This window comes from Protopterus annectens, chromosome 4.part1 (assembly GCF_019279795.1).
Source record: "Protopterus annectens isolate FY-2018-M chromosome 4.part1, PAN1.0, whole genome shotgun sequence".
Classification (NCBI taxonomy): Eukaryota; Metazoa; Chordata; order Ceratodontiformes; family Protopteridae; genus Protopterus; species Protopterus annectens.
The window spans coordinates 914,044,038-914,071,150 of record NC_056734.1 but is presented as its reverse complement, the minus strand read 5'-3'; the positions used below and the strand labels follow the sequence as shown (position 1 = coordinate 914,071,150).

Below are 27,113 nucleotides of genomic sequence, written 5' to 3'. Positions count from 1 at the left end.
ATTAATAACTACTGTTCAAGAACTATCTATAAAAATGGACAAACTAGAGAATAAGATAGTCACTATTAAACAAGACTGTAGTAAGCAGCTGGACATTCTTAGTGAAATGGCTAAAAAGCATTCTGAACAAATTGCTTCTATCGAGGAATCTGTAACAGATATGGATGGCAGACTGATGGAATGTGAAAGTCAAAATGAGTTTCTTTTGAAGCAGAATACAAAACTAACAGAAAAGCTGAAAGACCTAGAAAGTAGGTCATGGAGAAACAACATTATAATCTATGGAGTATCAGAAAAGGAAGAGGAAACTGATATGATGCACTTTCTTAATAACTGGCTTCCAGCAGCACTAAATCTCCCTGAAGCCCTTATCTTCGGTATAGAGAGGGGTCACCAGTCTCCAGCAAAACCTACTTCAACAACAGTTTCTCCTAACCCCAGATCCATCATTGTTAGATTGTTTTGTCCTCCCAAGATAAGGATTTGGTTCTGAAGTCTGTGTGGAATAATTCTCCCATCAAGATAAAGGACAAACTCAATCATTTTGACAGTGACTATACTTCATCATATCTAGAAGGTAAGAATGTGTTCCCTTGATAAAATCTCTTAAAAAACTTAACATCAAAGCACAAATTCTCTTTCCCTCCAGGATAAAAATATTTTTACCAGAAGGTGAGAAGATCTTTAGCTCTTTGTCAGAGGCTTTGGACTTTATTCACAAGAAAAAAAAATACTAACTGATATAGAGGACATGAAATGGTCTACACAGAGTCTGAAAAGACATGCAACTAAGAACACATGGACTGTCAAAGAAAGTGCAAACAAAAAATTAAAACACAAAGAGGATTGTCATCAAATAATACTAAATACTTTCTTGCAGAACTCTCTACTTAATGTTTTATTGGAATATATACACAAAGCAAAGGTAAATTGTCTTTATTTTACATAATATTTTATTGGAATACATATGCAAAGCAAAGGTAAAGTGTCTTTATTTTGCATAGGCATATATCTATGTATGTATGCATGTATGTATGTGTATATTTGCACTGTGGAGGCTGCTCATGCAGTTTTTATGCTTCTTTAAAATGTCTTTTCTAAGCCTATGCGACTGTTTCTTAACATACACGAGCATCTATAGGGTACTAGCAGCAAGCTAGAGAAGCTGGAAGCAAGAATACAGTGAGAGATGACATCACACAACCTTTGAATTCATGCATGACTCAGAAACCAGGAAGTAAAGCTCATAATGAAACTAGAAGTAAAATTAACTTTTTTTGGTTGTTTTTTTCATCTTGTATGCATCTAAAGGTATGGCATCACTTTAAATATGTATTTAAGAAGCTATGACTTTAATGGAGTGATTATGTTACTAGTCTAGTGAGGGAAATTGCATTTTAATGCTACTGTATGCCTGTTGCTTTGAAACACTGAAGTCTGACAGGATACCATCCTTTGCTTTGATAGCATGCCCAAAATGATAATATATTAATATCTGACTACTTAAACAACCAATTTAATATTGTGACTGCAAAGATATATATAGGCTTGAGTCTCCATTTCCTTCTGCTGCTTTCATGCTGAAGCAACTTTAATCTATATTAGGTATTCCCATTAATGCAGATTTAAAGCAATATAATCAGACTCAGTTGCAATGATAGTTATGATACTATGATTCAAATATTTGTATGACCATATACACTGTAGGAATGGATTGTCAAAATGTTAAAATGTTCTAGATCACTCTGTTCTGTTCAATTAGTATTAACAGACCAACATATGGTCCCCCCTTTTTGTTTTCTTCCTCCCATTCTTCGTTCCATTCAAGACTACCAGTCTACTTGAACATATAAAGGTATAAAAAGGGAAGGGGGGAAGGGGAGATAACTAAATTGGTATAACTACTGTATTGCTATAGTTATAAACACAAGAGACTGTAATACAGGCATAAAATATATAGGTATTAGAAGCTTATGCAGATAAAGCAACTAGGTTAATTGGTAAAACTGACTCCTTATTTTCCAGTACTTAGTAGTGGTTTGCACAATATTACATATGAATCCACTGTGTTTGCCTAATGGACTTTTTATGTTCATATTTGTTTGAGTTACCTTAGAAATGCTTTACTGCTTGTATATACCACATTTAAAGCAGAAGCTATGTATGTATGTATTTTTTGGTGTGTGAGATGGTGTTAAAGGGTGGTTTAGTTAATTTATTAACTAAACCTGGAACTTTAGGTTCCATGTATGTATGTTTACTTAGTTATTGGTTTCAGAATTTGTTTCTAAATATTTTTGACTCATCCGTGATACATAAATTCATGAATTACTTCAAGTCATTATACTTGAAAGGTATTATCGATGCTATAAATATAACTTTAACAAATGATGATATATAAATGCTTATCATTAAATATTAGAGGCTTAAATAACAACATCAAAAAAGCTGGTTTAATTCAATTAATTAAAATGCACAGAGCTCAGATAATCTTCTTGCAGGAAATCCACTTGCTGGAGAAGGATTTGCAAAAATTATCATTTAATGGTTTTACAGTTCTCATGGATTCCTGCTTTAAAGCCAAAAGGAGAGGCACTCTTATACTATGGAATAATACTTATACACTACCTAAAATTTTAAACACCTTTTCTGATAAAGACAGAATGTTAACATTAGTAGTGCTAGAAGTTAATAAGAAATGCTTCACACTGGTAAACTCATATTGGATTCCTGGTCTAGGAACTAAATATGTGAATAAATACTTGGAACTCATTACTTTACATGCAAAGGGATAAATTATTCTGGCGGGAGATTTCAATTGCTTGTTATCAGATGAAGACGCCTCTAAAAATAGTAAGGTTAAACTAACAACACAAGCTAAAAAGGTAAACAGTTTTATAGCCTCAATGAATTTTAAAGACATACATAATTTAAGAGTTCAAAATTCAGTTCAATACACTCATTTTTTTTTCCGATTTGGCTCACAAACTAATATTGATAAGATTTTTGTGTCTAACACTCTTTAAAATAAGTGATGTTGCAATACAGTCATGTCCACTCTCTGACCACAATGCCTTTTTGTTCAGCTTGACTGTGAAAAAAGATGATATGATAATTTTTCAAAGAATCCTAGCCTATGTTACTAAGTTAAAAGGTTTTAAAGAATGGTTATTAAAAGAAATAAATCCATTTATGGAAAACAACAATAATGGTGAAGTAACAGATATCATACTCTGGGAGGGTCTATATTATATTCTTGAAAGCCGACAATGTCAAATCCGATATTGTTGACACGAGAATAGTGAAAGTGCAAAACATTGAATGGGTAAACAGAAATCTCCATATGGGGAGATTTCTGCTTACTTCAATGTAGTGTGGTCTCAGAGTTGGTATATTTAAGTAGTGGGGGTGTGGGGGGGTGCAGGAGGGCTTGTCCCCCTGCCTACACCCTTTAGATTTTCTTTTTTTTTTATTTCTTTTTATGAACATTCAAAATTTTAATAGTTTGATCAATAAAGGTTGACCTTTAGTGATTCAAACTATTAAACTTTTGATGTTCTAATATAGACCCCTCTGGGATGCATTAAAAGTACACATCTTTAGTGAAGTTAAAGTTTGGTATTTTTAAAGGAGAAAGGAATGGGACAAGGAACTTTCTGATTTACAAGCCAAAATAGATAAGTTGAAACTAAATTTAAAATCAAATGATAAAGCAGTACTTAACAACATTTCTAAGCTAAACTACAAATATTTAGAAATATTGAATCATAAGGTTGCTATAAGCTTAGAAAAGATTAAACTGCGGTCCTATTCAGTAAACCCCGCCCATTTATATAAACTAACTATCAGATCCAAACAAATTAGTAAACATAATCACTTTAATGAAATTATATACACAAATAATAACATAGTAAAAGGAGCAACTGATTTAGGAGGTATATTAGAAGCTTTTAGAAATCATTATCGGTCAATCAATGACATGCAATCACCACTAGATTCAAACGATGTAATAGATGCATTTCTATAAGAAAATATCAAGACTAAACTATCAAAACAACAAAATTGTACCCTAAATAAGCAAACAACCTTAGCAGAAGTGAAATAACACGTTACAAATCTGAAGGATAATAAAGCCCCAGGGTTGGATGGGATAATCCCAGAAATATATAAAATTCTTCCAGAGCACACAATAAAGTTATTATTAAACACATTCTCCATGGTTAAACAAGACTTAATTTTCCCTCCCTAGGGGAAGTACTCAATAATCTCCCCCATTCTGAAACAAGGTAAGGACTCACAACTATGTGCATCATATAGACCCATATCATTGTTAAATGACAATTATAAAATTTTCATGCCTATCCTGGCCAAAAGACTAAAGAATATATTACCCAATCTAATACACTTTGATCAAACTGGCTTTATCTTACATAGAAAAGTGCACAACAATATTATTAAGCTACTATCTCGAATAGACATTGCAAACAAAACCAAGAAACAATTAACTATTATTAGTCTGGATATTGATAAGACGTTCGATTCCCTTAGTTGGTCACTAAACTGATATTAAATATTTATAGTGATTCTAAAGCATTTGTTAAGACTGGTTCATGTCTATCATCCCCAGTAAAAATTCATAAGGGATCTAGACAAGGTTGCCCTCTATCCCCATTATTTTTTGATTTATCAGTGGTACCTTTTTCTTCATGTATTAGAAATAACCCAAATATCAAAGGATTTCAAGTTAATGAGGGATACTATCCAAAAGTTCAGCTTTTTTTAAATGTTATTCTATTAACATCCAGTGACATAGAAGGTTCGTTACAACATATCATGAATGCCATAACTCTATTTGGAAAAAATCTCAGGGCTCAATTTTAATCAAAATAAAACCAAAATACTTTTAATCAGTAAGAAAATAAATAGCAATTTGTAAAAATACAATACATTCAACTGGGAAAATAATAAGATAGATTATCTAGGAATAAGTATTAAGAATAAGTGGACTGAGACTATAGATTTAACTAAATCTAAACTAGAAATCTAAAACTAAACTAGATTTAGCTAAACTGGTAGCTATAATCAGTGACTTGACTAAAATGTGAAACAAAATTTTTTTCACCATGGGAGACAGACTTACATTAATACAAATGATTATTTTGCCTAATATTTTATTTTACATACAATCATTGATTTTACCTCCTCCTAAGAAATTTTTTAAACAAATAGGTTCCCTATTACTAACTTTTCTATGGTTCTCAAAGAAACCAAGAATAGCCTATAAATGGCATGTTAGAGCCTGGGACAGTAATGGAATTGGCTTTCCCAACATATAATTATATTCCAAATCTGTTCTTATTAACATAATACTACACTGGATTTCATCCATATACACCTCTAGCTGGAAACAACTACATGAAATACATATAACTTCTTCTGAGAACTCAGAAACCCAGTTTAAGGAAACCTTTGGAATTAAAATATTTTGGATACTCTGTGAATATTGCCTATATAATAAGACATTTAGCCACTTCTTACATGGTATAAACCAAATATTTTATATTTTCAAAACTATAATTGACAACAATTATAGTTTAAAGAACACCTTTTTCATTACACTTCCCTTAGCTTATACAACAGATTGCCTAGATACCTTCAATATCAATAAGATGTGGAATTTTAAAGAGAATAATCTAAAGTTTTTGGCACCAGTTTATTGACAATAATAACATCTAACCAATGAACTTTCTCTTAGCCAGATATAATGTCTGTCAAGATAATTGGCTCTGTATTCAATCTTTAAGACAGTTTGTTGAAAATAAAGTGAGAGTGTCAATAAATCTGGAAACTGATATTATACCAAGATTGATACAACTATTCATATGGTGTAGTTCGATGAACATTAAACATAAATTAAGCATATCAGCTGTATATAAAATCCTATGAGAAGACTTGATTACTTTTGACCAAGCTTTTTGAAATTACTCCATAAAGATTAATGGTAAACCTTTATCTAAAGATAATAAGAAACAGTTATTAAATTCAATAAAAAACACTTCATCATTTTTATATTGGAGACTATATACCTGGAGATTTATTCATAGAAGCTTTTACACTCCACACAAAATTGACCTTATAACCAAGAGTAATGAAAGCAAATGCTGAAGGTGTGGTGACATTCTTGAAGCCAACTGGGTTCATATGTTCATCGAATGTAGAACTCTCACACAATACTGGAGTGATTTTAGATATTTTGCAAAAGCTCTGTGGTCTGATAACTGTCAAATTACTAGCTCTTTGATATTATTCAATGTCCCTACCCCAAGTGTAATTCCTAGACATCAGTTACCTGTTCTTTGGTTAAGTCTAGCTATTGCTTGAAAAATAATTACATTGAACTGGAAAAAAAGCAAGATCTTATGTTTACTGAGTTTATTTCAATAGCAAAATCTGTATGTAAAAAAGGCACACAAACTATTTATTAGAGATCATCAAATGTAACACACAAAAGAATAGCTTGCCAAAAATTGGAAAGATTGTTAGATAAATATTGATTACCTTTCTTGGATAAAACAAATGTTTATTATGGATGTTTGTATATAGCGTAAATGGTTATTATGTTTTATATTGTTTATTTTTAATACTTTATGTCCATGTTTATTAGCACAATTTAATAAAAATGGTTTTGGAAAAAAATAAATCAGGAAGGTGTGTATGCATATGCAGAATATAGAGTTAACCAGGAGGGTGACAAAATCAAAACCAGGTACTTTCTAAGTGAGTTGTTAGGAGTTTTTTTAATTGTACTATGGAGCTGGTTGAGGAAATAGAGGAGGGCAGTTTATTCCATATTTTAGGAATGACATTTGAGAGTAGAGATTCCCCAGCTGACTTGTTAGCCTTGCTGGATTCTAATAAGAGTTTGTCACTGGAATGGAGTGTTCTAGAGGTAGTGTACGGTTGTATAAGATTTTTTAGAGCAGCAGCTTTATCTGGTTAATGCAGTATTTTGTGGGCAAAGGGTAATTGTTTGTATTGGAGCAGTTTAAAGAGTTCTAACCCATTTAGTTGTTTAAGAGCAGTGCAATGGTGTGACCTATATTTGGAGATAGTAGCAAACCTGGCAATTTTATTGTAACATGTTTCTAGTTTTGTAAGATCTGTTTTGCGGATGTTGGTTAATACTGGGGAGGCATACAATAGAGATGACAGGAGGTGTGTCCAGGCAACAGTAACTTTTGTGGATCTAATTAAAAATTGTTTGTTTCTGTAAAGAAGTCTTAATTTTTATGAACTTTTTTGATAGCTTGAGATATATGGATGTCACATTTCAGATTATTGTCAACTGTCAAATGTTTTTATTTACTAAGTCTGAAGATTGTGGTCTGAAATAAACATTTACTATCAATTTCAAAAGCAAAACCTTCACCTTGGAGTTGGCATGCAATATATTTTATGATAGTATCATTTTATCTGGTACCCATTAGTGCCTTTTTGCTACTGTTCTGTAACACTTATCAATACGTTTCTGGATCATCTCCAAATTTAACAAATTGAAAAAGGAAAATTTTAGACTGAGCCTTTATATGATTGTCACTGTTGAAGTGGCACCCTGACCCCATGTGGAAAAATGGGAAAAGTTCTTGTAGATGATGGAGGGATTTACTTTTTAATCAAAAAAGAACAGATTAAAATAGCTAAAAACATTAGTGGTATATATCAAACAAAATAACTTGGTAGGTCATAAATTGTTTTATTATCTACTATGATTTACTTTCATCTCAGCATTTCAAAAAAATAAAGGAAAATCAATCAATAATTGAAATGGTCCATCCAATTTAAACTTTATATACCTATTTTTTTCAGTGTTATGCTCAATATCATGAAGTTGAATCTTTTAAATAGCATCAATGATCACATTGGAGGATGCTTGACCTCATTTTGTTGTACAAAATAATTAATTAGAGTCAAATACAAATGCTTCATTCAGTGTCATCCAACTGTTCACATCAACAGTCCTAAAACTCAGTCTGATACTGGCCTTTGAACACCTCAAACATCTGCTGAAGTATGAAAACAGTTCACAGATCTGCAGTCTGAGCCACATGACTGTCTTGCTTCATTGTCACCTTAGCTCCTGAGATGATATTCACTGATTTACTCAAAAGCTGAAGACCATAATGTAGAACTGACTTTTGTATTACTCATGCATGCATGAATAGGTATTTGCTCACAATGCATCATTAAACATACACACACACACACACACACACACACACACACACACACACACACACACACTGCTGAGATAAGACTTAACTTATTTCTTTCAAATCAAAATGGCTCATCTGTAATCACATGTTCTTCATGACATTAAATAAGACATCTGAATTAAGTGGACTCAGCATTTTTAGTTATGTTTTGTCCCATCACAGCCTCACATCCTTCAAATATATTATGGATATACTATTTGGAAATTTGGAAATCTGTCTGCTACTATACTGTACATACTGAAGGAAGTTAATAATGCAGATATGCAGTAGTTTTAGAGGAAATGCCTTTCAATTCAAAACTAAATACAATGTAGCAAAAAAAGAGACATAATAAAGCTGAAAATCAAGTTGAAGGTATAAATGTCTATATTAATATTTACTCTGCATAGTGCCAAAAAGGAGGCTTATCTCATACAATACTGTATCAGAATATTGTAAATGGATATTGATCTAAAATTAATGATTTATCTTGAGAGTGCAAATTCCTTGTATCCCCTTTTGTGAGACTATGCCCCTACCCCCACACACCCAATGTTGTTTAATATAGTCTCTGTCAACATTATCATTGCATGGAAGAAAGGTAAATAATTGTGTTTTGTTCAAAGTAGCAAACATTCCATTTCTCCTTTCTTTAGTCAATTCTGCAGAAATTACTGGTGTCAAAATACAGTATTTTGCTTAATGTAATTTAGTCACTTGTACTTCAGCAGAAGGAATGGCATACTACTTACACAAATGCACCCCACATACACACACACACACACACACACACACACACACACACACACACACACACACACACACACACACACACACACACATTCCATTAGCAAAGATATTTATTGTCACTTTGGAGAAAATAGTGAATCGTTTTCATCCTGAAAATTATGCATTAACACTCCATTTTAAAAATGCCCATAACAAGATGTACAGTTGAGTAAAATGGTTGTATGATATCTGATGTACATTTGCTTGACTTCATATGTTACACACAAATACAGATTAAATAAAGTACCTGGTATTTTGTTTATAGTTGAGGATGGTGACATGCTTTGAGTAGATACTGTGCTTGCAGAAGACAAAGTTGTCAGCTGTGTAGTCACTGTAATGTTATATTATTAAAAAAGTTTGTGAACAAAGGTTACATTATTCTTTAAGTTCTAAACTTACTGAAATATTTTTGATTTGTTAAACTGTATATAGATGCGAGTAGAGACAAAAATACCTGAAATATTTGTCAAATTTGCAGATACTGAATTGTTGCTGCTGGATGTAGAATTTTGAGAAGGTGCTGATGTAGATCCTAAGACACATAGATTTTAAAATTTTAAAATTAAGAAAAAAACATCTATTAATACCAATTAGTGTTTGAGGTTACATGTTGAAGTGATTATATAAAATAACTATATGTGCAAGAAACATTTGTCACAATTCACTAAAATGAAAACAAATACACAGAACATGAAAACATTTATTTGAAGTTGAACAATAGGTAACAATTCTGAACTTGCACATTCACATTATAATAGTAACACATCTACCTTTTCATTTATTCAAAAAGGTTTGAGGTTACACCCTTCACCGACTGTAGGCTCCTTCACTAATTTATGGATCAGTTATACTGTGTCCACTTTACCCCAAACCATTTCAGCCAGTTGGACATCTGTGACCATTGCTTGCCTTGCAACACATGCTGTAACTATAAGCATCTTTACATCTGTGTCTTAGACAACCACAAAACTATTGTTAACTCCCAGAAAGAAGACTACCCCTGCTCTCAAAGAGATGAAATCCACTAAGCAGCATATGGATAATCTAGAATGCTTGTTGTTCCACAAAATGTTATTATTAGGATAGGCTATATATATATATATATATATATATATATATATATATATATTTTTTTATAAAATAAGAATAGGAAATATGTTTCAAAGTAAAGTATGAAGACTAATCTCCCCTATATTGTTAGTAGCTTCAAATGTGTAAGTAATTTAACTGCACTAGTTGTGGTCAGGGGATGTAAGAAGACTTTTCATTATTCAGAATACATTTTCGATCCCCCTACTACCAACTTGTAGTTGACCTCTTTGACTTCTTTAATAACAGTGAATGTTTTTATTTTTATTTAATTAAGGGCATAAATATCAGTAAATTAGCTTGATGAATAATACAGGGTGTTGACAAACTTATTGAAATTATCAAAGTATCGATTATGTCACTGTATCTGAAATGTGAAATCAATATAAAAAAGAAGAAACAATACTGGATATAGAAATATTGACCAGCTGGATTATATATGCAACAGCTTCAGAAGAAAGTATACAGAAGTAAACAATATTAGAAAGACAAAAATAGAAACAGATTTTGAAAAATAAGATAGACACATGTAACAAATGTCACTCTATGACTAAAAAGATTACAAATTTGAAGGGAAGAAAATAAACAAAATACGACTATGAGATTTTCAAAGACTTACTCAATATTTTAGTTAAAATGTGCAACACAAGTTATTTTAAAAGTATAAATGATAGAACGTCATTAATTATAAATTTAAAACATAAGTAATACTGAATTAATAGAAAAGGAATCAAGAATATGGAAAATATTTCACCCCGTATATGTTTAAATTGAAATAAAGAGGAAATGGTAGTTGTTATTTTGGAATATAATTGGTACGAAGAAATCAGAGCGACCTTAATCATTAAAATTATTTACAAGAATGAAAAAGTTATATCCAAGAATAGGGATGTGAAATGTGTGACATTTTAATTACCAGAGGTTGTAATTTTAAGACTTATCATCAATATTAAACAAGATATATAACATTCTTAAGGTAAAGTCTGACAAAAATGAAGATTTAAGTGAGAAAAAGTGAAACATGGATGAAAACAATGAAAATATTATTAGCAAGCAATAGGAGACGTGATCATTTGATGTTCATCATCATTTAGTAATTAGTTGTGCATGATTATCATGAGAATTTCCAAAATAATAAAGAAGTTAAATAGAATTTAACTATGGCTCACTGAAAAGTATGCATCCCTTAATGAGGTCATACAGAAAGACATTTCTGAAAAAAAAATAGACAAGCAAAGCTTTATTTTGCAGAGATAAAACATCAGCAAGCAGTCAAGACTATCTCCCATATACATTCTCTTCCATTTGGGTTTACCCTGTCCATTACTTCATAGATTATAGAGTGGTCATTTGAAGTTGCACAAATATGTATCTGTTATACATCGTTATTTTTTCCCATGCACTTCCGTTCTTCCAAGACTTCATATAGCTACCTCAATGGGATCCACTTATTATCCATCGTAATTTTTTATATTGTGGGGCAGCAGAAACAAAACTTGAGACCTTTTCTAGCAACAATATTACTTATCAGTGCCTTTTAATCTTGCACCATTCCAAAGAAATAATGATCACCATAAATCCATAATTCTGTATAATTCAAACAGGTTGTCATCAATGCTGCTTTAACAATAATGTTTTGCTTATCTGAGAAGAATCTATAAAGAATTGTATTTGGTCTATCTGCAATGACTTCACTATCCATCATTACATTGTGATTGCTTTCAAATTGTAGACCAAAAAATCATATTTCAATAAAATGTAAGGCCAGTCTTGAAATTAAACACATGACTGTTATTGTCAAGGTCATTGGTTTTATGCTGCCATTGTTTCATTTGTTTAGTAGCCAAGTCATTAAACAGTTAAAGTTACTGAATTTGCAAGTCAGATTCAACCGAATTCAGTCACTCATTATACCCATTTCACAGACTTCCTATTCTTCTAACCCATTTGACTAAATATGTCCTCTACCCAGTCATTAAGATTAAAATAAATAAATAAATAAATAACTCAATCATGACCACAGCTTTAAGGGATGCCTTAAAATCTTAAAGGCAATTTATACTGTCACAGTCAGACTTTTTCAGCTATGTAAAAGGAGTTGCTAGCAGAGTCAGTTGATTACAGTATCATTCACAAATTAAGTGGGAGAAGGTTTAGAGATAATAGAGTACCCTGGTTTAAGATTTACTTTACTACCAGAGTCAATATATTCCAAGTAGGTGCTCTACAAACTGGTTGTGATTCCAAGTCTACTAGAGTCCTTCAAAGGTCTTTCCTTGAAAGCCTGTTTTCATCTCTTTCTCTTCATTAATGGCATTTCTGATTCTATTCCTTCAGACAAAAGAAAATATTATGTAGATGACATGATCCTGCAAAGAAATGGACCATTCTCCTCCTAAGTCTCATTAACCCTTCAGAAGGATTTCATGTTGCTCAGTGCTTGGATTTCCCAAAATGGAATTTCTCTTAATGTCAATAACATTTTCACAGTGCTCTTTAGACCCCAATAGAAAGTTAAAACTGCTTCCCACCCTTGATAACTTCTCAGAATAAATATCCAATAAGCATGTTGAATACTACAAGTACCTTGTCCTAATATTTTATAAAAAATACCTTTTTTCAGAAACTACATCAATAATGAGGTTTCAACATTTACTATTCAGCTGAAATGCATTTCTCCATTTCAAACCACCAAAAATGTTCTAGTAAAAATATATATATATATGTATGCATGTATGTATGTATATGTATATACATATATATATATATATATATATATATATATATATATATATATATATATATATATATATATATATATACACACATATACATATATATAAAAAAAAAAAAAATATATATATATATATATATATATACACACATACATATGGGTCTACGTTACATGACTGAAATTTCATTTGACTGACTTTCATTTGACCGAGACCAAAATACCTAATTTTCAAAATACTGAAAACTCACTTGACTGAAACTCATAATACTGAATCCTTACAATGCTAAATTTCAAAATACTAACTTGTAAACCATAGACATGCATGCTTGCAATACCAATGACTAATTCTTTCCAGAATATAGAAAATAGGTACTGTCTTAACAGAAACTGGATGAAATAAAACCAAACTAGGTGGGGGGCTACACCCTCCATACCCTCGAACTATATATAGTAACTCCAGGATCGCACTACAGTGGGGAAAAGGGCATATAATATGTATGTTACAGTAGTTTGTACGCTGCCACTGCTACTGGGAACGCATGAAACATCTGCCATATTACTTGGGATACTTCCTATAAAAATTTAAACAGAATACCTACATTTACAAACACTACAACACTACTTTCTACTTGACTATCAGTATTCTGACAATCACTACTTTAATTTACAGTAATTCTTTTTATCACAAGCAAGTCACAGGAGAAGGAAAACCCACATCATGTCTATGGCTTACAATTCAGTACAATGTTATTCAGTCAAATGAGTTAACAGTATTCTTAAAATTCAGTATTATGGACTCAGTCAAATGAAATTCAGTTAAATAAAATTTCAGTCATGTGAAGTAGAACAACCCCATATCTCTAATCCATACTCCTTTTTGCCTTAATGCAGGTGAAAAGTCGTTCAGTAAAATTCCCCATTCTAATTGATATACTCTTCCAATGCACCTCCAGCAACATACAAAGTACTCACAGTCCAGGAATGAAGCATCAGTACACCAAAAAGACACATACAAGTGTACTGCTTTATAGATAAAGGATAATCACCATGCAGCTACACTCCTCCATCTTAGTCTTACATTTGCACATAATCCTTAACTCCTAACGATTCTTATCACATAACAGAAGGGCATCCCTCTAGTATATATATATATATATATATATATATATATATATATATATATATATATAAATTTAACTTATTTTTATTTTTTTTATTATTTATTTAACATTTGTTGACCGGGAATGTCCAACTAGGTTCCACAGATCCTGTTTTCAGCAGAGGCCCGGGGAGAAATACTCCAGAAGCATGTCTTTAGAATGTGGGAGGAAACTGGAGTGCCCAGAGGATACCCACACGAACGCAGGGAGAACATGCAAATTCCACACAGAAGGCACCCCAGCCAAGAATCGAACTGGAGAACCTCTTGCTGTGAGGTGACAGCATTAACCGCTGCACCACTGCACCGCCCAACTTATAATTTTTCTAGTAGTATAATGAGTTCTGCTCTAATCAAGTAATGACTTTATCTCCCAACTCTCTCTTGTAGGAACCTTTCTGTACAGGTACTACTGCAGTTACATGAATCTTCAATATATTAAATGGTTTTACATTGCTGGACAACAGAAGAGTTTAGCCTATTCAAAAGTTGTATGACCAGGTTTTGTGTACCTGTGTAATATTTAAAATAGTATATTTGAATCTTTTGTTTATACTTTTGTGCCTTCTGCACGAAGGTTGTTCCCACATCAGAAAGAAGAAATAAAATAAGTAACTGTCTTTTATAGTACATTCTATATGACCTTGTGTTTTCTCAAGTTGTCCTAACTTGTCAGAAAATTCTCTGTGCAATTTGCAGGAAATTTCTTTAAATTCAAGTAGCATACAAAAGATGTCTGTATTTGCAGGCTGTTTTTCTATATCTATGTATTTTTCCTTCAGACCTGTACCATACCTTGTGTGAGGCAAAGGGGTGGCTGTCACAGGTGCATGCTGCAGGGGGTTATGGTCCACAGGTGTTGATCAGTTGCATGTATTGTACTGGCATCCCTTCCAGATGTATGCTGTCCCCATCTAGCTGGCCTTGCCATTTGTAAACAACATATATCCCAAGATAAACATGCCATCCCCTGCTCTTACTGACTGATATCCCACTTATCCCCATTACTATGTTTTCTCGGCCAGTTGATATTGCTTCTTGTTCAGCCATCTTCTGCTTATGCTTCTTCCACTGCTAGATGCCACCCTGGACCTACTAAGCCTTCTATTGCTTTTTCTCATCATTGCCACTGCTTCCTTTCTAAACTTGTAGTATATTGGGTGATTAATTTTAAATGTGTTACTACCTAGCTACAAAGAAGGTTTTTGGCATGTGGCACACATTCTTGCAAGAAAATGATTTCAATAAACATATCAGAGGCTGGAGAGGATCAACAGGTCTAGGTTGCAGCCTGAACATTCTCACTCACATGCTTTATCATATACAGCTATTATTAAATTTTTTCCCAGGCTTTTCATTGTTAAGGAACTGAGAAGCCACCTGTCAATCAACTACACTGCAAATAATTAAATTAATTTTGATTGAGTTTCCTAACATAGTAACCATCCCATTCCAGGCATACAAAATGGTAGTTGGAAGACTGCAAATGGATACTTGCATTCCTCATGTAAGTGGCTATGCACCTGTACCATTCACCTCCAGTATTGTCAATACTCAAAGAAAAGGTATACGAAGTTAAAATAATCTCACTACAAAAATCTCACTGGGACAAGGTTTGCAAAAAAAGCTAGTAACGTATTGTTTTATGTAGCCATCCAGCAGTGCAAACATTGTCTCTATCACTTTTGATGTGACACCCTGACCCCATGTGAAAAAATGGGACTGCATTCAGCATGTAAGTGGCTCTGCACCTGCACTTCCTGATGCTTAAGCTGTTCACCTCCATTGTTATCAATACTCAAAGAAAAGGCATTTGAAAATTAGGTAACGTCAGTCTCATTAATACTCCCCTTTTATTAGGTCATTTCCTACCAACTATCACCAGCAGTGTGTGCAAACTAATAATCATCCAGTAACATATTACTGGCTGACCTTATTTACATTTGTTGTATCTTTCTGCTTTTCCTGGTTAGGGGTCGCCACAGTGGAACTCCGGTCCGCTAATGATTAGCAGCAGATTTTTACGTACCGAGTTGCCGGCCCTGACACACAACCTTCAACGAAGGTACACCCATTCACGCATGTCTCCACACAGAAGACGCTTTAGCTGAGAATCGAACAGGACAATGTCTTACTGTGAGGCAACAACGCTACCGCAGCACCACCACCGTGGAACATATAACCAAAATAAAATCAAAACTAATACATAAATAATTGTGTAATAAATGCATGGTCAGTCCATTCGATCTTCAATGCTTAAATAAAAAGAGGGCTAAAAACTAGATAAAAATCAGTTCTAAACTCTAATACATTTACAATAAGAATGAGTTAAAAATACAGTGAGAATGAAAATAAAAAGTGTGAATACATGAAAGGCATAAAAAGCAGCAACAGACCTATGAATACAGTAAAAAAAAAAAAAAAAATATATATATATATATATATATATATATATATATATAAACTCTTTAAGATAAAAAAGATAAAACATATCCTAATGGTGCATTACTAAAAACATTTTTAAATTCTTTTATGACTTACTGTTAAAAACAATAATTGATAAATGGTAAATAATAAAAACAAAACCTCAACAAATAACTGTGTAATGTAAACCCATCTTATGTTGAATAACATTCAAACTAGAGTCTCCTATTGCCCATCAAGTATCTTAAAATTCCATTTCCCATCTTTTTCTAACTAGAGGTCAGAATATGAAGGACATCTTAGAGAACAATACATATATACCCTCTACATATGCTCAAAAATAACAAATGTTAAGAAATTTGTTCTTGTTCTTTTAAGTTTTCTAAAAAGAATATATGTACATTTTTATGGCATTAAAAGGAAAAATGATACCTTTAGAGACATAAAACACTGTGTAAAAATGGGATTTTATATTTTTCATTTTAGAAGAAATTACTAAAGACCTAGAGGTGGTCCTAGGGAGACTAAGACTGAGTACAGGGAATTATACTGCAACTAATTTTAGATGCCACTGAAACCCCAGGATTAAATGACACTATATCCATTGCTCCTGTATTAAAGCTTATGGCAGCTAGACTATAATATATATGGGGGAGGGGTTAAACGGTACTTTACACAATTTTTAACATGGAGAGGAATTATCTTTATTTTTAGAGATTGTTTGTATTAATTAGAAAAGGATAATAAATAAGTATTCTAAGTGGATAAAACTATGATTTATTATAACCAAGTAGTACATATAAATAAGCTGATATATTCCTAAATTCTTACCAAGCTTAGAGCCAAAGAAACCTTTGGAAAATGTAACCATATCATCCAGTGTTTGTGGGAGATTAGTAGAGTCCTCCATTATGTAGATGTTCCCCACATATCACAGGACAAAATTTTACAATCACTCATCTACTCATACATAAGTGTTTTAAAGGTTGGCAGGGAACACTATGTTTGATATGTAAGTGTAAAATATATTGAAATAGGAGGATAGATTGAGTTAGCTGCCTCTTGTATCACTTGGCATTCTTAATGTGAAGGTACAGGTACAGTTTAGGTTTCTATGGCAAATGCTTGCTTTATCACAAGTTCTAATTAGATGAAAGCATTCAAAGAGTATGGAGTCATTCACAGCATGGATGACTAAGCAAAGATGATTCTTCAAGAATGTATAAAAGACAGAGTAGGTCAATATGGCTTATTGCCTAGTATTGTCAATATTGTCTGAGTAGCTAAGAATTCAAAGACCTGAAATTTTCTTGGACAGGAAACACCTGAACTGTCTTTAGATGGTTTAAGTATTTGGTGAGCTATATGCCAATACATGCATTATATTTAATTATGGGGCTAATAAGGGAAGAATAAGCAGCACTAAGACTTTGGACCTTCAAGAAATACAGATATGGATAACCTGTACTAGGTATAAGGATTTTCTACACAACAGGGATACGGAGGTCAAAGAACTGTTTGTTATTAAAACAGGTATCTAAATCCTTAACAACTGGGTTAGATCAACATTAGTAATCAAGCCACTGATGATTGTGTTAGATGTTTTTGATAACTTGGTCAGAGACCCTGATAACTGGATCAGATGTCTCTGATAAATGCTTAGAGACCCTGATGGCTGGGCCAGAAGTCACTGATGACTGAACTGCTTTGGATTTTCAAGAATTATTTTAAACAGGGTATGATTACTCTAAAGAACAAATTCAGTACAGAATTGCTATAAATGAGTTAAACATTTAATGAAAAAAGTGGTGACATGATCTAATTGGAGAATAAGGAGATGTTAATTTGACTGTGAGAATGTAACTGTCTGTGCCTGAGAGGTTATATAAAATGCTTAAGGAGGGACAGTGAGCCTAAGGTATGTTAAAATAGTAAGTATAGCCTCTCATAACTGGCCAGCTTCTTTCTTTAGCTTTCTTAAAGTTCTGCGCCAAAACGTCAAGATACAGTTTTATTAGGATTTAGTCATTAATGTCCACTTTAACTTTAAATAAGTTCATATATTCATAGATAAGTACTAGACAAACAGACTGCAGACCACGACAAGCTTAGCCAATAATCCATATTAAAAGAGAAAAGTAAAAATTATCCCCGAACCTCAAGTATGTTTACAACTTATTAGTCCAGCAAAGTCAGTGAGTTCCCCTCAAAATATTTAGGGAGGGAGAGGGAAATAGTACCAACGACAAGTAGAGAGTATCTGGCAATACTTTTAATTGGTTCTTTAAGGCTTGAAATGGATCTAATTTGTGTTTTCTGTGTTTTTATAATATCCTATGATGTAGTTTGTTATGGAGCTTTTCTCCCTGGGCCTCTGCTGAAAATGGGTTTCTGACCCAGTCAGTCTCTTCCAGTCCCCAAATGTTAAATCAATAAAATAATAAAATAAATAATGCTGAAATAAGTCCTTTTTCAGATGTTTCTAGGTCCTAAATTATTATTATCCATATGTCTATAAGTAAACTATTCATGTGTTCAGAAGAGCTCTGAACAGAAGGGATATAATTTTTCCTCATATCTATATCTGCCTAATGTATGATAGAATGATTCACTGGGTAACCACTAGATAAGGAAGTGCATCCCCCCTATGATTCAGAGAGCATGCTTTTGACAATCATCAACTAAAACTAAGTACTCAGAAATTAATATAGCACTAGCAAATGGTAAGCAAGGGGGGCAGTCTTACTGTGACCACATTTAAAGAAATGAATGGTGTAAGATCAAAACTATCCTTCTTTAACTGTGGTTACTAGCTTTAAATAAAGGTTATTGAGTCAGTTAATAAAGACCTATGAAACTTTTAGGCAATGTGAAACTTCAAATACATAGGACAAGTATTGTTTACAAGATGTTTTTTCAGTATTAGAGGTATAGTATTAGTTGGATTTTTCTTACCCGCAATTGACCATTAGGGGAATTCCATATGTGCTTCTACACATGTACAAACTCCAGTTAAACAGCATCAGAGCTCTTCAGGATTGCAATGCTCCTTTATTGCACTCAGCCTAGGCTGCCTCTGCCCCATGATCAGCAAGCCAATGGCAACCTCTCCCATCCATCCCCCCCAACAGCCCGTCTAATGCCTTTGCTGCTAATCGAACATGGGTTGTCTGTTACACAGTAACATCCTTTCCCTCTGTGCTATGGGACTGCTGCTGCCTGAGGTTTTTCCATGTTACTATAGTTTCATTTCATCAAAGCCTTTTGTATATAGTCTGAGGTATTTGTGTATCAACGAAGAAGAATAAACTGACATATTTTTGCTTATATGGACATAAAGATTTTATAGTCCTTGTTCATAAGGGGATAATCAATAGGAAGACAGTTTGATGATACTTTTATTTGGCTTTAATGGATGGGAAAGTAGTGCTGACCCTAAGAAAATCGATCTGCACTTTGTTTATTCATTAACGTTTTGTAGGAAGGTGGAGTTCTTCATACTGATATGCAGGTAAGGCTTACAAGCGACAGATTTTGTTAGGTTTAAGTCTGGGAACATACTCCTGTATCTCTGCTGGTGTCACAGATCAGGAATGTGGCCAGGTTGACTCTGATTTAAAATTTCAAGCCAGATGAGAAGTAAATAGCATCTGGAACGTGGGCAGATTGACTCTGATGTAAAGTTTCCTGACAAATGACAGAAATATATAGTAAATTTTTGAAAGGTGGTGGAGTGTACTCAGAACTTGTTAGGTCCTGGCAGAGCCATCTAAACATTTTTAAAGCTTGATACCTCCTTTTTTGTTGCTGCATTATCTAAAAAAATACTAACAAAGATGCATCTTTCCCAAAATGAGAAACAAGTGAAACATTGTTGCTTATGTTATGTGCATAAGTGGGTAAAACTGAAATACCTGCAATGTTTCCTGAGTTTGTTGATACTGAATTGCTGTTGGATGAATTTGTTGATACTGAATTGCTGTTGGATGAATTTGTTGATACTGAATTGCTGTTGGATGAATTTGTGGATACTGAATTGCTGTTGGATGAATTTGTTGATACTGAATTGCTGTTGGATGAATTTGTGGATACTACATTGCTGTTTGGTAAATTTGTAGATATTGAACTGCTCTTGCTGTAAGTAGAATTCCCAGGAGACACTGTTGTAGATGCTGTAACACAAGGATATCAGATTTGTAAAAGAGATGGCAAATCTGCAAGGTTCAAATGATCATACACATCACCAAAATGTGCCCAAGTAAGAAGATATGTGTCAATAATCATTAAACTTGGACATTAAATCATTAAACTTGGAAATGGACAGAAAACTAAAACACCCACCTAAACAAAGTAAATGTAATAAAGATAACTACTGCATAAGGGATGCAACACTAACAACACCGGCAATGACAACAATGAAAACAAATTATATTTTGTTAGAACATCTAATAGCATTTGTATGACATTAAAAATAAGCCAATCAAAAAAAAAAAAAAAATTAAAAAATGTTTACAATATGAAATGTTGTATCATGTCACCTTCACAATACTGTAGCTGACAACAATATGCATTTGCGAGCATTCCAATTTAACAGCTAAATATAGTCACCAGTCTGAACATAACAGAGTTTTCTAATTTTAAGATCTTATAACTATTAAAGGGAAAATTTTCTATCATCTCTCTAAAATGTGTAACCTCAGAGTTGGCATAATTAAATAAGGGATGTGTGGGATATCTCTCACATGAAGATTACGAGGTGCTTGTGCTCCCTAAAAAAATCTGTTTTAGTGCTGTTTTGTTCATTTTTTTAATAATTGGTGTTAGCAGTTATTTTATTTCCATCCAGACTCCTGTTTTTCATAGGCTCATAGGTTCATAGGTGTGTACTAGGCTAATGGCCCTGGAGCCTTTACAAGCCTAGCCTATAGAAGTACCCTGGCATCATGTCGCCCAATGTTAGTTCCCAGTGCCTCTATCAAGTTGAGCCGCTGGAGTGATCCCCAGGGTGAACTTTCTATTACCCATCCACTCATCAAGATTTTTCTTGAAGAGGGTCAGTGAGATGCTCTGCTTGACATGTATGGGAAGTCTATTCCAAAGCATGAGTGGTCTCTGGGTGAGGAACCTGTCCCATCAGCATATTCTGATAATTATGGTAATGAGGTTGAGGTCTCTGGAGGATGTGGTGTGGAGGGACTGGGATTTCTTTAGATGTAGCATTTCTAACAGAGCTGGGTCAGACATGGCTTTGTAAGTCAAGCAGAGATTGTGTCTAAGTAGGCGATATGAGACAGAGAATCGCTGGAGTTTTTTGGGTCTGTCCATGTAGGACATGCGTTTAATGCCTAGGATCCTCTTCATAGGTGTGGCCTCTCCAGCTATTGAAGGTGTCTAGTGAGGTACATGCCAAATGGGGCATTATACTTGATGACTGGTCTAATGAAGGAAGAATAGAGAGAGAGAGATGAAGACCTCTTTCTTCCTGGATGCAAAACCCTTGGTAATGAGATGTATCACATAGAAGAACTTTCTGACCACAGTGATAATGTGGTGGTCGAAGGAGAAGTCACTGTCAACCTGCATCCCCAGATCTTTTACAATGCCTTCAGTATTCAGTGGGCTCTCATGTATGTGGTAATTAGTGGGAACTGAGTTTTTACCAAAGGGGATGATGACGCATTTTTTGGCATTAAGCTTAAGGCCATGGTTTCTACACCAGTCATTGGTCTCAGTGAGGCCTTTCTGTAGGATGTCTGCATCACTTGGGGAGTTAATAATGGTTCCCAGCTTGCAGTCATCTGGGAACTTGGTCAGCCAGAGTCCCTTTGTGTTGGCCTGGACTTCTGAGAAGTAGTTGCCGAACAGAAGAGGACCCAGACCAATCCCTGTGGGATTCCACTCATGACTAGTCAGTAGTCTGACTTGAAGTCTACTACTTTCACATTGTGTGTTCTATCTGTGAGCCAATTTGCAACCAGCCTAGTGATATAGGGGTTGATGCCTAGTTTGGTGAGTTTATCAATAATTCCTGAGTGAGGAATTGTCTCAAAAGCCTTGACCAGATTGAGGTAGGCTGTATGCACTGCCTTACCTTCATCCACAGCCCTGGTGACTGACTCAAAGAGATCAACCAGGTTGAGCAGGCATGATCTCTCTTTCACAAAGCCAAATTGTGTGGGGTCTAGAGTTTGAAGATTTCCTATATCTTTGTTAATCAGGTCCATGATGATGCACTCCATAGCTTTACATATCAGACTTGTCAGGCTAATGGGGCGATAATTCCCAGGGTCTGTAGTCACTCCCCCTTTATGGAGAGGGATGACTGTGGCAGTGCACCATTCAGTAGGGACAAAGCCTGAGGTGAGGCTGTGACTGAACAGGCCGCACAGATGTGGTGCCAGTTCACTTTGTAGCTCATGTAGAACACAGCCAAGGATATTATTGGGTCCCATGGAAGTTGTATTCTTGGCCTTGGACAATGCAGCTTTAACCTGTGCTGCAGTAATGCTGGGTGCCTGGCATTTTTCTGGTACTGTGATTGGTCCTTTAGGGAGGAGAGAGGGGTAAAGTTGGTACTGAATCTGTCGGCCAGTATGTTGACAATATCTGTTGGCTCAGTATAGGAGGTACCATTGTGCAGTAACTCAGAGCAAATCTGAGTATTGCCATGGAGGTTCTTGATATAGCTATAGAAGGTTTTGTGATTGTTTTTAGTGTCTGCCGCAATGCTGCCTTCATAGCTGGCTTTAAAGTATTTGATGAGGGATCTCAACTTTTTGATGAGGCTAATAAGGGAGTTTTTCTAGTCTTGGGACTTCACCTTTTTCTGCAACAGTTTCTTCCTTCTGTTGTAGAGTCTATTAATGGCAAGGAACCACCAGATTGACTTCCTTTTTTTGGAGGATAGCATACTGGTTCAGTTGGCTACAGCTAGTTCCATGCATTTATGTACATGTTCGTAAAGTGCATTGGTGTATGATTCGGCAGTCATGCAGCTGTTTTCCATTGGCATGGGTGTCGTGAAGTTAGCCACCTCTGTTTTTAGGAGTCCAAAGTCAGATTTGGAGAAGTTTTTTCAAGGTAGTTACTTTTGCAGGGGGGTGTGGGTGAGATGTGGATTTCCATGGTGATTAGTTTATGGTCGGATCTGACCAGGGAGGGATTGACTATTGGTGTAGAGCAATGATTGCCCATGTTAGTAATAACCAGGTCAAGGATGTTGCTTCCTCTAGTGAGGGTCAGAATGAGCTGGTCCAGGGCATTTGAATTGATGAATTCCATGAAGTGTTGGGCCAGTGTATTGGTGCTTGAGTAGGTTTCCCAGTTGATGGAGGGGTAGTTGAAGTCTCCTAGTAAGACAGTGTTGGGTTGGACCTTGATAGATTCCTGGGTGCTTAGGAACATGGAGTGACAGTCTAGGGACATGGTTGGAGACCTATAGCAGGCTATGATCTGGATTGACGTCTTACCCAATGTTAGTTGTACCTGAAGTATATCAGATGCATTATGTTGGGCACTACTAGTCTGGAGGTGTGCATATCCTTTATGAGTATGGAGACACCACCACCTTTGGAGCTTCTGTCCATGTTTTGGGACCGAAAGGTGTGGAATGAGTTATAGCCTGGTAGCACAGGTGCTTTCTGCCACTTTAAACCAGGTCTTGGTTACAGCACAAATGTTGATGTTCTCCATTTTGATGAGTTGTTCAAGTAAGTGCATCTTGAGATTTAGAATTTTAGCATTGAGCAGCATGACCCCCAGATTACATTTATTTATAGCTGTTATGGTGGCAATTTGTTCTTTGGAACACTGAGTAAAAAAGGCACTATAGAGGTGGCAAGAGCCTTAGCCAATACCCAGAAACCCAGGGTTGACAGATGCAGGCCATCTCTGGAAAAGCATCGAGGTCTGTTAGTCATGTCATCCCAAGCAGACAGATACTAGATCCCCTTAGAATGACAACAGAAACTTAGTCAATTGTTGAAGTCAATCATTTTTGTTTGGACTGGGCCACATAATCCGAGAGCTCCACCATGTCTCTTTTCATGTAGTCCAGGGAGGTAATCCTCAGGTCATTCACACCCACATGGACAATGACAGGGTCATCCTTGTACTTATTGTGGAGTGACCTGAGTGCATGTGCTATGTGTCAGATTCTGGCACCTGATAGACAGTTGAGTGTTACCTTTTCCTTATTCAACCTAGTGAGTGGGACATCTGTGTGCCTCACTATTGAGTCACCTATGATTAGTGTATTGGGCAAGGTGTTTAGCCTTAGGGGCTTAGGTTGAGGGGCACACTGTGGAGGTGAGCTATGTGTCCTGTGGTCTGTGATGTGTTGTGGTGGTCAAGTGTGTTTCTGTCTTGGAGATCTCTGCTGTTTGGGTAAATTTCTGTTGAGATCCTCCTCAAAGGGGGGTGCGTGGTTTGCATTTTTATGTGAGAGCTGTGATAGTGGGTGTTCTAGAGGGCTATGTGTTCCATGTGGTGTGTTGCAGGTTTTGACCTTCTCCTCTTGGCCAGCTAGTCTAGTCTTGGCTTAATTGTGCATAGCTTCCAATTTGGTGATATAAGTGCATCTCTCACAAGTCTGAGTGTTGGGAGGTAAGAGGATGCCCAAGTGCACCAGATTAATAGGAGAAATCACAGGCAACTGACCTTTAATCATGCCAGGAGGGGTGGTCATAACTACTAAGTACTGGAACTATTTCCGTGAAGAATGTCTAGTGCTGATGGCACTTAGGTGTGCTACAATAATTGCTACAAAAACCTGTTGAAGTGCAAAGTGATTAGGCTATTTGAAGTGCAAAAGAGAAAGAATTAGCAAGATCTAAGGGAAAAACTAAAGAGCAAACTTTCTGGCATCAGTAATACTTTATTTCAGCTAGGCAGCGCAAACTCATGCAAAAGTGGGCTTTTAAACCAGAATGTTGAAAGGGATGTAAAAACTGCCCAAACAGCCAATAAACTACAATTTCTGGGCCAGAAACCGCTCCACTTGTGGTAGGTAGGCTACCTAGTGCGTACCACTCCCACTGATAAGCTAGAAGTCTTCTCTTCAACACAGAAGGGCTTGGGGGGGGCTCAGAAGCTCACAAACAGTCCTGGATACAGCAAATCTGTATCTGGACTAGACTAGTTACAGGAAAGGCAAGAAACAACTTTTTTTTTACAGAAAAGCAGCTAAAGCAGCAGTAAAAATTCAAATGCAATTAAATTAAAAATGACTAAAAACAAGTACAGAAAGCAGTAAATTAAGAAAAAATCAAGATGGAGACAGAGTATCAGAAAACAATGACAGCAAATATATAAATAATTCAGTCAAGCAAAAATTAAGACAGTGCAGAACTCTGAACAGTTAAAAAGTGCCAAAAATATACATATCGGCTCTATATTTCTAGATTGTTTAAGAAGCACACTCAGTCAGAAAAATAGAAGATTTTAGCAATGGTAGATTCTAGCAAAGTGTTTTTTTTCACTCAGATTATTCATCCTCACCCAATAAGCCTATCCACCATCCATCTGAGGGCTCAACTTATGAGTTTATACTTACACAGAGCAGAGGTGTGGACCAAGTATTGGAAGTCTTACAATCATCCATGGAGTATGGGATTTTGCTGGCCTATGTCCCACCCCCTATATGCCTCGCTCAAGCTATGAATGGCTGGACTTAGGAAATTATGGCATGCTCCACCCCTGGGTCCTAAAAGGCATGCACTAATCATCTATCTCATCCTTAAGCCTGATATCCAACTTCCATGAGCACCAGTCTCTGCTAGAGCTCAGTTGGAAAAGACTTCAGCACATACCCTCCCCCATGATAGTCATATCCCATCCCCCCTGCCATCTCTGGCAAATGCCCTGGCCACTAATCAAACTTGGGTCACCTGGGTCATAGTCAGGGCGTTATCCCTGTATGCCACCAGAGCTGCATGGTGTATCAGTTGTTGACTTTTACTGTCTCAATTTTCAATCAGCCATCAGGATGGGAACCCATTTTAAAATACATGTATTCAGTTCTTTCCTAATAGGAAGCTAAAAGTTCATGTTCAAAAAATCTTTCCAGAAACTGAAATTAATTTGATTATCAAATGTTAAGAAACTGTATAAATTTAGGTATGCATTAGCAAATTACAGATTAAGTATATCTATACAAGATGATTCAGTAAAAACAATTCCCTGAGCTTATGCTTAAATAAATAAAAAATTAAATACATAAAATGCATCATGTACACAGAAGTATGCATGAACTGTAGCACACAGGCATGATGTCCTTGATGACTTGCAGTTGAAACTGGAGCTACAAAAGAAATTAAGTTGTAGCACAAAGTACTATTACTAAATAGGTTAGACTTTTTTTAAATATTATTACTATATAATAGCAATATACTTTGGATGTGGGTGACAGAAGTTTACGCGTAACTAGCATTTTTTATCATTTGGACTTCAACCACATGACCAAAGCACCCTAGCAATAGGTAAGAGCATTGACGTTACCACCCTAACATAATATATTGCTAAACTGCTTTCCTTACATTCCAGCTCTAATACTCACAAACTGCAGAGTCCAGGTAACAAAAGAAGTCGTTTTGTGTTTCTATGAAATTCTTACAGTCATCAGTATAACTTACTTAAAAATGTTAAATGCTATTAGGGTTGCCAC

The 27,113-nt window shown here is 35.0% G+C and overlaps 1 protein-coding gene across 1 annotated transcript in view; it reads right to left on the bottom strand.

Annotated features, from left to right (window-relative positions):
• LOC122801340 (receptor-type tyrosine-protein phosphatase eta-like) overlaps nucleotides 1-27,113 on the bottom strand; it is a 203,030-nt gene that overhangs the window by 53,499 nt on the left and 122,418 nt on the right. The window contains exons 3-5 of the mRNA XM_044070880.1: nucleotides 20,365-20,622; nucleotides 9,499-9,576; nucleotides 9,289-9,375 (exon numbers count right to left, since the gene is read on the bottom strand). Coding sequence (XP_043926815.1) covers nucleotides 9,289-9,375; nucleotides 9,499-9,576; nucleotides 20,365-20,622 — 423 coding nt within the window. The remainder of the gene's footprint in view (nucleotides 1-9,288; nucleotides 9,376-9,498; nucleotides 9,577-20,364; nucleotides 20,623-27,113) is intronic.